Source organism: Ursus arctos, unplaced genomic scaffold (genome assembly GCF_023065955.2).
Source record: "Ursus arctos isolate Adak ecotype North America unplaced genomic scaffold, UrsArc2.0 scaffold_27, whole genome shotgun sequence".
Taxonomy (NCBI): Eukaryota; Metazoa; Chordata; class Mammalia; order Carnivora; family Ursidae; genus Ursus; species Ursus arctos.
The window spans coordinates 17,651,201-17,665,235 of NW_026622952.1; the positions used below are offsets into that span (position 1 = coordinate 17,651,201).

At 34.0% G+C, this 14,035-nt stretch overlaps 1 protein-coding gene and 1 long non-coding RNA gene across 4 annotated transcripts in view; one reads left to right on the plus strand and one right to left on the minus strand.

The window, feature by feature from the left end:
• LOC130541889 (uncharacterized) overlaps positions 1 to 14,035 on the plus strand; it is a 136,740-nt gene that overhangs the window by 27,495 nt on the left and 95,210 nt on the right. The window lies entirely within an intron of this gene.
• TUSC3 (tumor suppressor candidate 3) overlaps positions 4,463 to 14,035 on the minus strand; it is a 220,847-nt gene continuing 211,274 nt past the window's right edge. The window contains exons 10-11 of one of the 3 annotated variants that reach the window (XM_026508465.4): positions 10,042 to 10,104; positions 4,463 to 4,949 (exon numbers count right to left, since the gene is read on the minus strand). In XM_026508465.4, the coding sequence (XP_026364250.1) occupies positions 10,086 to 10,104 (19 nt within the window). In that variant the 3' untranslated portion in view covers positions 4,463 to 4,949; positions 10,042 to 10,085. Of the gene's footprint in view, positions 4,950 to 10,041; positions 10,105 to 10,172; positions 10,310 to 14,035 lie in introns of those variants that run through there. The other 2 variants (XM_026508466.4, XM_026508467.4) reach the window with 2 other exon arrangements.

A 14,035-nucleotide genomic window follows, 5' to 3' on the forward strand; every position in this document is an offset into this window, starting at 1 on the left:
TTTCCTTTCTATTTTAGAAGTTTGATAACTATTTTGTTTTTCTTAGTCTGGCTGAAGGTTTCTCAATTTTGTTGCTCTTTTCAAAGACCCAAGTTTTGGTTTGATTGACTTTTTCTCTTGTTTCTCTATTCTTTATCATATTTATTTCTCCTCTAATCCTTATTATTGCCTTCATTCTGCTGCCTTTGGGTTTAGATGGCTTTTCTTTTTCAATCTCCTTAAGGCATAAAGTTAGGGTATTGATTTGAGATTTATTTTGGTATATGATTTTATATAGTTATATCATACTTAAAAATCCTTTTGACAGATCTCTGCTTTTAGTTTAATGCATTTATATTTTAAGAAATTACTGATAGGGACTTCTGTCATTCTACACCTTGTTTTCTATATGTGATAGATATTTACTTAATTCTTCCATTATTAGTAACTTTGTGGTTTATATTAAATTTATAACAGTCTAGTTGGAATTAACAGCAGCTTACATTCAACAGTATACAAGAACTGCTCCTCTACAATTCTAGCCATTTGCTTTTATGAGATTGTCAAATTTCATTTCACGCACTGTGCCTGATTTGTGTGTTCTCTTGAGTCCCTCTAGTGAATTTTTCAATTACAGTTTTTCAGTTTTAGAATTTGTATTTGACTCCTTTTATAATTTCTATTTGTTGATATTTTCTATTTGGTGATGTGTTGTTCATTTGTTTCCTTTAGTTCCTTTGTCTATAGTTTCCTTTAGCTCTTTGAGTACGTTAAAGACTGTTACAGTCTTTAGCAAGTTGAATTTCTGCCTTAAGGACAGTGTTAACTTCTTTCCTATTTCTTTGTATGCTTTCTAGTTTCTTTGTATGCTTTTTCGAACTAGTCATTCTAAATATTCCAATGTAGCAACTCTGGAAATTGGATTCTGCTCCCTCTCTAGAATTAGTTTTGTTGTTTGGTGTAAGTTGTAGCTATTTAGTGAATTTTCATAACTGTTTTTATAATAATTCTGTTCTTTGTCATGTGTGGTCTGTGAAGTTTGTCTTTCATTAGTTTAGTGGTCAGCTAGTGGTTTGACAGAGCTGTCCTTAAGTGCCTGCAGACAAAAGAAAGAAAAAGAAATAAAAGAAACTAGTCCCTTGGGTTTTGTAGATTGACTCTGTTGGGTCACCCCATCAGTATTTTTCCAGGGTGTTTACAACTATGCTCTAGCCTTCACAAGTCTTGCTTAGGCTGGGTGTAAACATCAGAAAGAAGTAAAACCTTAGGGTCTTCTCAGATCTTTTCTGAGGATGTATCCAGATCTGGGTTTTGGCATGTGGCAGCTTTTCAAAGCCTTTATTCCCCAAAGTACTTCACTATCCAGCTTTTCCTTTCATTTGGGCCTCAGCTGTGTGTCTATTGTCTGTCAAAACTGTTAACTTTTGCCTCAGGCAGGAGCATTTCCTTTTCAGTATTTTGGAGAAACACCCTCTGTAGTAATACCCTGAGAAACTTCTGAGTTAGGTGAAACAAAGGTAAACCCCTTGCTTGAATCCTCCCAGTAGCCCTCGGGTCAAAACAAACACTATTCCTTGGGAACAGGAGCATTTTGCCTCCTGTAGAACCAGGTCCGCATACCAGTTACAGGCTACCATTTTTCAAGACCACTCCCTACTGGGGAGGAGGATGGGGAAAGACTAAGATAAAATGCTATTAAGCTATCCATCTGAGCTTCAGTCACTTTTCGTTTAAGCTTTCATTTGATTTCTGTTACATTATCTTCCAGTCCTTGAACAATATTGAGTGACAGTTTCTGCCAGTCTTTCTAGTGTTTCTGTGGAAGGGATGGGTCCTTAAGAGTTCCTCATTCTGCCATTTTCATTGCCCATATGCATGCATAATTTTTAATGGAAATAGACACACCAGCATTTGGCTGAATGTGACCTGAGTTTCCTATTATAGTCTGAATGTGTGATGCTTTATTAAAACTTTGTAAATACTTAGACTGTTAGTTATATGATAAAAACACTGAATATATATATTTCAGACATAAGTAGGTAAAAAAGGGAGTATAGAAAAATTCAAAATGACACATACTCCTGAATTGTATAAGGGAACTTGGGGGCTAGCATGAACATACTAGTACCCTTGTAGTGTGACTACTATGCTCCCCCTTTTCCCACTATTAGAAAAAATTCTATTAGAAAAATTGTTAGTTTGTCCCAATACAGCTTCTTGCTAGAGTATGAAAAGCCTCTTGTTTTAATATTTTAAATTAAATGTTAATGAGCTCTGAGGAACATTGTCTCCAAAAGTCGATTCAAATGTTTTGTTGCTAGATGCTCTAGTTAATGTTTGCCTTTACCAGTACTTCTTAAAACACAATGTTTACTGTCTTTGATCTCAAAATAATACGTCATGCCTTATTTAGAAATAACTACTCCCTTCACGAACCCTTAGGGAGGTTCTCCTAAATAGCAAGAAAGGGAATACTTGTCGAGCTCTACAGTAATAAGATCTAATCTCCCCAAATCACCATGCTTGCTGAATTGTTAATTGACAAGGGATATTACTTTATACGCAAAAGAAAACTATAGTAAACACACAACACTACTGGGCTTGCTCATGTGAATATCTGATGCAAGGAACAGTATGCTGAGCGAAATGCAACATTTTATTCATCAGATGTTGTTAGAAATTAAACTCTTTTAGATGGAATTTTATGTTAAGATTTTTTCCTCTAAGTAGGAAAACAATTCTTTTTATTCTAACTGAAGACTGTTCAACATATTATCAGTTTTTAAGGGAGCCTTCAGTGTAGTAAATCTGGTTGAAAAGTGACATTGGAGGTACAGCATACCAGATAAGGCTTTTTCAATTTAATTTGTCTGGCAAAGGGAAAAATAGCCTGTATTTCATACGTGATTTTCCATATGCTAAATTGTGAAAGGAAACTATATTTGAACCACTTTTCGTAGTTTTGCCTATAGCACTTTCCAACAACTTGTCTTGAGGCAGTTTATTTCCCTCTAGAATCACTTCCCTCATGCAACAACAGTCTACAGAAAAGTGACAGCTCTCTAGCTATAAAATGCTAAAGAACTGTTTTTGTTGTAGGCATATAATTACTGAGAGGAAATTACATAATACAGGCTACAAAACTTTTACTAATCTAGAATAGGGAAGTTCTCCTTACCTTGGTCATTGTCTGACTTTGGTCATGACTGAACACTATTAAAGCTTTATAGACAAACTAAATGTATGTCGTTGAATAACAACTTTGAGCCTTAAGGGGACAAACAAAAATAATAAAGATGTGTTTACATGTAAAATTTGGTTTCAGACTCCAGTTGTAATGCCTGTTCTGAATGAACCTTAGAAAATGTAAAAATACTTGATGGATTTCCATTTACAGGTCAAGTGCTACCTAGGGACAGGCATTAAACAAATGATCAGGATCACTTAATGCTTTTCCATAAATGCCATTCCAGTACTAAATTTATCACACTTTGAACAGGAACTAGGGGACTTAATGTGCTTTTTAATAATAGATTTGGGAATATGTGGTAAGGTGAACACAGTTCTGAATTATTATGCAATTTTCATTGAATATCCTGTTTTGACAAGATAACTTATTGCTGGCACACATGGTGCCCTGGAACTTAGCTTCATAAGCCCCTGTAGGATTTTATATTTCCCATTCTTTATTGAATTTCATAAAGGTATAATATATAAATAAATTCAGTAGATGTACACTTGGTTCCTGTTAGAGACTGTACACCTGAAACTCCTAACAAAGTTCTCCATGCTCTATTTAAATCTTAATGAAAATTAGATTAACAAAACCTTTAAAAAAAAAAAAAAAGGAAAAAGAAAAAAAAAGTTTATTGAACTGTGTTTTTAAATTCTTCTTTAGCACCACAAAAAATAAAAACTCAGGTTTGAGAGTTCGGAAGCCCAGTTATAAGCTCTGTTTTTCTATTCTTTTTGGCTTTCAGCCTCTAATACTTCTGTGAGCCAGACAAAATTTGTATTTCCTGTCTAATTTACAGGGTTGCTGTAAAGAAAAAAAAAATAACATATGCAAAAGTGCTTTATAAACTAAAAGAGGATACACAAACATAATAATGTTTAGACTCCTATATTTGGTTTTTAAGAAAGCTTCACTGTGTATAGGATAATTTTTATCTGGATTCAGGAATGAAGTTTTGATGGCAGACTTTTTCCATATAACACACGGGGAAAATGGCCATCATGGCTTAGTTTGGCAGTTACAAGTCTGGATTCCTGGGTGACCCTTCTAAAGTTAGGAATTAATTTTTAGTTCTGGTGTGTTGCTTCCATCACCTGATGCCTTCACGGTTATTAATTTAGTCCTGTTTGCTTTAAAATTTACGTCCTGGGAAAAACCTCCATTTCCTAGGTTAGGCTTCCAAGTTGTAGGCACTGTTCATCCAGCTCCCTGTCTCTTTATCTAATTGTGATTAATAAAAACAAAACATTTGTAACCATACACACATCCTTTATACTGAAATGACAATAAGTATAATTTTTTCAGTATGTGACATATTTTCATGCATATACCTTATCTCTGTACAACCTTAAGGATTCTTTAACATATATTTCATAGTTTTCCCTTACTAACATTGTGGTTTTATTTACTAATGAGTGAACAGTTCTAACACATGAATTTATAATTACATTGTCATTTATTTCAGTCCTATAGCATATACTAAATATAATATGCTTGAAAACACTTCAGTATTTACTTTGTTGTTTCCAATGCTAATATGAAATTTAATCATCCACTTCTATAAATTAAATTCACTAGGAAAACACATTTCAAAAATTATACAAGAATAAGCTAGAATTATCACAATCAACATGGAAATGAACTCAAGAATTCAAACTATATCTCAGGAACACTTTATCTTCACGGAAAACATTCACTTTATGCAAATCCCACTTGGCTTCATTTAATTAAAAAGCTGAAAAAGAAAGAAAATTATATGCTGAAAATAAGGAAAACACAATATGCTTTTAATTCATTCTAAAACAGTACATGTAAATAGCATACAAAAATGTCATAATTATATTAATTCATCCCATTCTAATTTTTTATCAGGGCAATTTCTCTAAACTAGTTCCTGGAATGGGGTCAACACTTGTGGTGAGAATAGGCCAGGGGTGGGAGAGGACGCTGATAAGAACTTGAACTAGCGGTGTTTAAGTTTGGGTAAAATACCCTATTTCTTGTGAGCCACATTCATTGCTGCTTAGAGCAGTAGTTAAACCAGCATTTAAGCTGGCAATGCAAGTAAGAGGAACAAAAAATATGGATTAAAACAAAGATTTGAAGTGGGTCATTTCAATGTCCTAAAAAAAAAAAATTTCTTCAATCTATAATTCATTCACTTATATAAAATAACTAAAGGCTTGATGTTTTTAAATGAAATCTATAGCTAAAATAGATTGTACAACCAAAAAGAATGTATATATGAGTCGTGAGTGTCCTCAGATTGAGTACATAAGTATCTGTACACAGATAAAAGTAAAAGGGAGCTATTTTTCTTAACTTCCCTAAGCAAAGTTTTTAATCTATGAACAGAAATAGAAGTTGTAAGGTGGTAAGTCAATTTAAATAACATTTACTAAGTTTCTGCTGATATTTGTACCTTTTTCTAACATGTGCATGTGGCAAGGTTGGTTTTTTGTTTGTTTGTTTTTTGTTTTTTGTCTTGACAATATAACTTTGCAGGACAACCAGAGACAAACCATGTTTTAACCAAATATTGAAACAAAAAAGAAATTAATTGCTGCTATAGTTGGAAAGCCACGTAGTTGGAAAACTGTTAAGTTTTGTAAGTTTAATACCTGGATGTTTAAATCCAAATATCCTAGGAATATATTTCTTTGTCTTTCTGAACCTCGGTTTCCTCATTAGTGAAAAGAATGTTTGTTTGGCTGATCTCCAAAGTTCTTTACAGTGCTCCTATTTTATCAACCTAGTGATCCTAGTGACACTGTGTGCTAAAAGTAAACACGTATTTAAAAATACTTAAAATGTTATATAATAAAAATACAATATATAAATTATAAAATAAAAAGGCTATACAAACTACAATAAGTACTCCATTTCTGAGGAATTATTAAAGGCTAGAAATCACGTGCTGATCCCCCGATGTAACAAGACCTTGCTTCTATTTTTCAAAAGAACTAGTTATGACTGAGGTCCTGCAAGGGTAACCATCTTCATGAAGAAGTGTGTCAGCAGTAAGCAGTGGCTGCTGTTCAGTCCACATAACCCTTAACACAGATGGCAGTGCACCGAGACGTGTCCTTTGTAGATGAACTCTGGCATTTTCTGCCTTTAGTTTTAAGCTTCCCCTAAAGATCAAAGCTAACTGAAGAATAAGGGTTAATGACAAAAAGAAAACTTGTTCATAAAATACTTCACACTTAAAGTTGAAAAATTATGACTTAAGGAGACTGAGAATTTGTAGGGTTTATTTTTTGAACAACTGGTCTAAAGATTTCTAGCTGTGTGCACTACAGATCACCTTTTACCATCACTAAAAATATTATACCATAAAAGCAGAAACAGTAATATGACCCTCATGATCATTTTATACTTCCTCACTTTTTGGAGCTAGAAAAGTCAAAAGATTCTATGATTTTTAGATGTTGTTAAATTCACAAAATAAAAGGATCTCTGTATCTTCTTATTAAAAAAATTAAGAATCCTTAGTTACCGCACTACTGGTTCACGCTAGGGATTTTTCAAAAATACTTATTTTTTAAAACTGTTAAAACAATCTTTAGTTTATATTTTATTATGCAATGATAAATATATATTTTATCTAGAACTGATCCTATTGTCTTACAATAAAGGATATGTTTAACAGACTACTTCCTGTTCTTTTATATTTAAAATCTTTTTCATAAAAAGTTAAAAACTTTATAAGTGTGTGTTCAAGACATTGGAAAGATTGAAGTGTGTCAAAAATGTTTTGTTAAAATCTTTCTTAGAAAAGCATAAACTATTGTTCTCTAGGTAATCATTCAGTATTAATACTAAACATCCAAGGTCCATTCCAGTATGAATGTTTTATATGGATTTCATCACTCGAGATTAGTCCCTCATTCCTATCTGTCAGGTTCTGACATGATTTTTTCTTTTCACATTTACCTGTCTAGTAATTTTGATGTATAATGTTAACAGTTCTCCAATATTTATGTTTCTAATAGTGCTTGGATAGCATCTTTCCTAGTAATGCTTATTGTAAAAATGTATGAAAACACTTTTATAACATGAAAACTGTTGAATACCAAAAACCAAATGTACTCCTCTTACTTGGAATGTATTTTTCAGTGTTGTGGTTGGGTTCCTCAGAGAGGGAGCAGCTGCCTTGGGTGCCACCATCAACTTCTGTCTGGACTCCCCTCTACCCTCTGTCATGAATGATTCTCTTCACAGGCCATGGTAGCATGTACATGTGTAATACTACTGGAACTAGCTTAATTTGAAGTAAATGTATGTATGGTCAACTGACTCACGTAGCAATAGAAGATGGAGGCTACATGGCAAGTCTAGAGAATTATACACAGAAAGATTAGAGAGCAGACTAGAACCAGCATGAATACGCCCTAGAAACTCCCACTTTCTCTAGCTTGATGGGATGCAACTATTCCCTTCTGGTCCGTGTAATTTGATTACTGCTTAAAGTACATCAGGGATGCAGAGGGGCACTGTGTATACAAAGAAGGAACGGGATGAAGATCTTCAAAAACCTGCAAGTTTGGTTCTTTCCTAATTACTCCCTCATACTAACAAACACTCAGGATTTACATAAAACTGCAGTCCTTGACTTGCAGAGAAGTGATGTTTCAGAAGTCTGTAGCAAGGTTATTATTTGAAATTCCAAGTAAGTTTTTCTAGAGAAACATTATTTAAAATGGTAGTTATTTCCTCCAACTTGAGCCAAAAAGTGTCTCAATCAGTATGCAGCAAAGATTTACTGCCCATGTCTGTGTACAATTGTGTATAGAGGGTGTTGTAAGGCACGTAATGACTGAAAGTCATGGCCATTAGGTTTCTTTCCTAGAGGAGAGTAAGACCTGGACACAAGTATAACACAGACATACTTGATATAATGGCAAGCCCAAGTGTTTGTTAGAGGAATTGAAACACAAGCAAACAAAGCAAACTCTGACTTTGAAAACAAGTTAAATAAAGGGACAGTAGCCTAGGCTACAGGAGCTGAGTGAAAAAAGGTGCCCAAGAATGAAAATTATTAGTACATGTTTAGTACAGGGAGTATGTTCAGTATGAGGAGTCCATACACTTTCTGTAAAAGACCTAGAAGTGAATACATACTGTGGGCTATAAGTCTCTGTTGAAACCACTCAACTAAGCCATTGTAGAATGAGAAAAGACCTCTGGATTTGGTTACTGGAGACCCATATTGTATGTAAAGTATGTTTATTTCTTCTTTCTTCCTGTTAAAAGTCTAAAGAGGCATCAAATAGTGGCTTGCATTTTGTTTTTACTTAAACTAATTATCTGTTGGTATTTTTAAAAAAGTGTGTGTACACAGTGCTCTTGAATGCATGAATTCTGTCCAACTGGGAGCTGCTTAAATTCTCCGAGCACTTCATCTGGACAGAATTTTCTTGTGTACTGTACTTTCTATTCTCAAACTGGGGAAGAGTCAGGGAGACCTAATGGTGACATGACACTCTGTCTTATAGAAATCATTTATGTGATTAAGGGGCAGTTGATCAGATTTCATTTTGGTATTGAAAAGAAAGTGTGGAAGGGAGGAAAAGCCTTGCTTCTTTACTCAGGATGGATCGTCCACTAGTTGAATTGTTCAATTGGCCTTGCAGTTAGTGGCACTCAATGATTCACTGTTCTTAGGGTTTTCTTAACCTTTACTTTATATTCATAAATGGTCTAAGGGGATGCAAGTACATTATGGCTGTTAGCCAGTCCTCTTTAGCCTGAAGATTACTGAACCCAGGAAAATTTTAAGTCTGAAGTCAACAATCCAAAAAAGGCCTAGAGAAATTGAAGACTTCATCAGGAGAAGGGAATGAGATCTTTGGGTATGGAAACTTTTCTGTATCTGTGGTTACACACGGCAACAGCTGTCAGGTCTCATTACTGCTAAGGCCACTTCTCTACACAGCCTAAACTGAGGGACTTACTAAAGCTTTCATAGCATGGTTATTAGTAATTAGGCATGATCAGGAAGGTGGATACTATGTCTGGAGGAAAAAGAATAATAAAGCTAGTGTGTGGAATAAGGTTGAGGGATAGGTGAAGAAGAAAGTCTTAGTTCACAGGAGTCTTTTAGATTCTGTTTTCAATGGGTTGCTGAATGGTGGAGTTTCTGTCAGAGTAAGAAAGTTGTATTGTCAAGATGGAACTCACCCTCTAGAGCTATTTTTGTGTATGTTCAGACTAGGTGTTGTGAGGTTGGAGGGGTTGGAATGAGCAGTACAACACGTAAAAGGAAAACAAAAACAAAAAAACCGACTTTTCTACAGAAATTATTTTATATAGTTTCCTAGTATCTATTTCTGAAATTATCAAATGCTGAAAAAAAATCTTAGTACATACTTTTAAAAGACTTGTATTTTGTTTTATCATCTTGGAAATTAAAATTTATACTGTTAGTGGAAAAAGACGGGACTACATTTGTCCTAGGCAGAATGAAATGTATTTGTCATTTTAGTTCTGCTTTCCTCCCTAAAATAATAAGAGAGAAGTAACTAAATGAAATTATATATTGTTTATGGAGTGGAGTGCATATGTATACATGGGAGTATTTAAAAAACCTGTCAAATGCTTAATTCCATGGGTCAAAGTCTATTGCAGACATCTGTCTCCCAGGGCTTATCTCTAAAGCATAATACAACAGCCTAAGACTGGAATGTAGGGTCTCACAGTTAGAAGTTACCTTGTATCTGTAAAACAACAGTTTGCTACAACTTGTCTTACGTATGAGAGAAATATTATGGTCTTTATTTGAAAGATGAGGAAAACTGAGGCTCAGAGAAGATTAAAAGACTTGCCTGAGGTTATAGTTTTAAAGTGCCATGGTCCAAATCACATCTTCTCACTCAAAGTCCAGATCACTTTCCAATACACCACAGTGAAATACAACAATATGGAAAAAATAGTCCTTAAGATTCAATTTCCATTTGCAAAATATTATTACAAGATTTAGCACTGTATTCTTTATCTAGATAAGATAGGGGCCAGACAATGGTGCCTTTAGAGCATTGCAGCTCTTCTCCGAATCCTCTCTAAATCTTCGGTCCTTTATGTCATTCTTCAAAGCTAGAACTCAGCAGGAGAAAGACAATCCCAGTGAAATTCTTATCAGTGATATGTATTGTGGGTTGATCACCACAGCATTTCGATATTATTTTTCTATTTGTACAGCTCAAGAGTATACTTAATATCTTTTCTACAGATGAAAGATCTACATGTAAGATCTAGAAATGAATGTGAAATTGCTATACTGTATACCCTGCGATTTTTTTTGCCTTGCTAGGCTTGTTCACTATCACACTTTTCTCAAAATTCATGAATGTCTCTCATTTCTAGCTGTTATTCTGTACTTTCCATTACTGAATGTCATTCCATTTTTTTTTTACTATCTCTCAAAATAGCCAAAGACATCAGAAATTAAAAGTATTTTTTTAAAGACGATAGAAAATAGTTTCTATGTCCACTATAAGCTTAATTAAAATATATTTTTATTATTTGATGCCAGCCAGCTAAGAATCAATCTGATTTTGCAATAAGTATCTTTATAGCTCAGGTTTCTGGAATAATTCTCTTTCCACACACCACACATCCCTTTGGGTATGTGGAATAACCTGACAACTCCATGAGGTGTCATTTGATGTGAATTCCATCTTCTGGAGTTCTACAATGTGGCAAACCAGTACTCTTCTTTTCACTGTGTCTATCTTAATGGTTCCTGTTGCATTTAAATAATAAATAAAAAATGTTTTTGAGTTAAATAGTCAATTAATATGAGCACCTACTATGCGCACAGCACTTTGGAAATACAAAAAGGTATCTTCAAAGACTCTTCTCTAAAATATCTCACAATATTACAGAATGAAAATGACTTTAATACATAAAACACTTACGTATGAATGCTTATGAACAATGTAATGAAGTAAAGTGCTGAACAAAAATGTAATGAAGATGCTGAAGTTGAAGGGCTTGTACAGGTTAAGGAGGTGAAGTAAATATCTACTGAGAACCTCCCTACATTTCAGGCATTACAAAGCGATCAGATAATTTATCCTCACAGAATCTGAGACAGGTGTTATACCAAGTTTACAAATGAAGAAAGAAGCTCAACAAAGTTAAAGATCTTGGCAAAAGACAGCGAAATAACATGAGACAAACCTAACAACTGAGCCTGTCTGCAACCCCATAAATAAACTAAAACACGATTTTCGAAGTGAAGAAAAATGAGACCCAGAACTTAACTAATTCCAAGTCCCAAAGTTAGTGGAGAGGATCTAAGATTCAAACTCAGACTTGTGTGACTGCAGAGCTAGAGTTCTTAATTACAAAATTGTATACTGAACTTGAACTCAACTCTTCTGACTGTAAATCTTATTTTTCCATTCTGCTACTCTGTCTTGCTAAAAAAACCAAATCAACTAAAGAGTTTTATAAATAGGAAGCAAAGTGATAGAATTAATAGAGAAATGTTTCATGTTATTTTTTATTATTATTTTTTACTAAAGTAGAGACATGGGTCAGAAGTACTTTTACAGAAATTTTTTGAATTTTTGTAGGTCAAGTGCATCAGTGGGAAAAAAAAACAAATTACCCCTAAGTAAAGACTATCGTGTATTGCTACTAGCTCTTTGCTTTTCTTTGAAAATGGGACAAACCTAAAGTTAAGTCAATCTTTATTTAATACACAAAATGAAAGCAGTGCTACCACTGGAATAAAGTTTCTTTTTTGAACTATGGCTCAGATGGTAATTACACCAAATTTTTAATAATCTTGATATTTCACTGGTAGTTTCAAGGGACTCGGGAGCCCAATTAAGTTCATCAAAAGGTTCAGGGACAATCTGTTCTTCACTCAACTGAATCATGCAAATATAAAAGTTACTTAATCATCAGTGTAAAGAAAATCCTACTTAGAAAAGTAAATTAAATGAGTTTGAAATATTTACAGCTATCTGAATTAAGGATAATAAAGCATCTAACATTTATTGAGTAATTAATACTATGTGTTATTTACCACGTACTTGGCGATGTGATAAGTAACTTACATGCATTCTCTCATGTGATACTTATAATAGTCAAATGAAGTATGTAATTTTTTTTTTCCATTTACAAATGAGAAAACCAGTGTTTAGAAGAAGCAAGTAACTTGTCCAAGGTCACACAGTAACAGATCAGGAGGGGTCTGTTTTGTTTTGTTTTTAGATCAGGAATTTAAATCCAGCAAGTTCGCTTATTGAAACCTAAGAGAGAATCTGGGAGAATTCAGTGATGGCACGAAACCTATTGACACTGTAGGAAAAGCACCCTTAAAACTAAAATGTGGGAGAGATTTAAGGAAATAGGATAAATATTTCAAGCAGACATTTATCCCTTTCAATAGTTACAAAGATCAACAAAAATAATAGTATGAAGTACTGAGACAATATAATGTAGAACATAAATGTTTAAGGTTTTGTGAGGCTTAAGATTAAAATAAAAATAAAACACATAAAGATCATCACACAGAAGAAATTAAAGGCTGTAGATTAAACAGAATTAAAAATTCTGAGAAATAAAAATTTAGAACTATGTCCAAGACCTTTAAACTATCAGTAGTATTTCTTGATACAAAAGTTATAATTCACAGAAATTTAAAAGGAAGAAATCAAAGGCCACAAAAGGCTAAGGCATTACACCCAAGAAAGTACTTCGGCACTGGAGCTGAAGTCCCTGGCTACAGGTGATTTTTAAATTAGTATATGGTATTATGTTCCCATGTGCATTTTCACTAAGGGATAGCTCAACAGTTTTATCCAAAGTACAGGTATTATCTAAAGCCGGCAGAAGGGGGAAGTTTTTTCAATCTTTTTAAAGGAAAAAATGTGTTTGTCCTTGCAGTTCATTTCAAAGTCAAGGATATGGTCTTGGACGAGAAACTATTCTTCTTTTCTTTTGCAAGCCTACTTCAGTGTATGTCTGCTGCAAATGATTGCACTAACTTAGCTCTTGGTCCCCGGGGTTAATAGTAGAGCCTAATTCTCTGTAAAGACAGATATCCACAAATGTCTTGTCAGAAGTACTCAGGCCAGCACATGCCTTCTGGAATGTTTTGCATGTTTTCCCTTTCCTATAATGATGGTGTCCTATATCTCATTCTCTCATTCCTTACAAACTGCCTTTATCTGAGATGAGCAAAGCTGATTTTTTCTCTTTTAATCAAATGCTCTAATGATTGTGCCACAGAAACACACTTCTGGGAATGCAAACCATTTGAGAATGTGGTGCTATGTTACATTCATAATTGACCACGCTTCTCGGGCACAATAATTCCGTGGGAAGAGATATCTTTTTCTTTACCAATATCTCACATTTCCACTTCTCAGAATTATTTCTCTCTCCCACTCTTTCATTTATTACCTCCCTCACTCTTGCTTGTGCTATCATCTTTACTTTTTCTCCAGTAAACTAGTCGTATAGATGTGTATTTCCCCCCTGTTCTGTCAGGTTTTTAGGATTTAGCTCAGGATTTATCCAAATCTCTGACGTGTAATCTCTGCAGACCTTTTAGCAGCACTTGCTTTTGATGTTTATCATCTATTTATTACATTCACAAGACAACTGATTAAAATTTCTGAGAAAATAAAAAGTAATTTAAAAGGAAAATGATGCAGTGCAAAAATAATTATAATAAAAACCCAAGCAAGATCTACCACAACTAAGGTAACTTTAGCATAAATCCATGTGCTAGACTAATTAAAGTAGAAAACTTGTCAAACGTAAAATTCGTATTTTGGGGGGTGCATACTGATTCCCTGT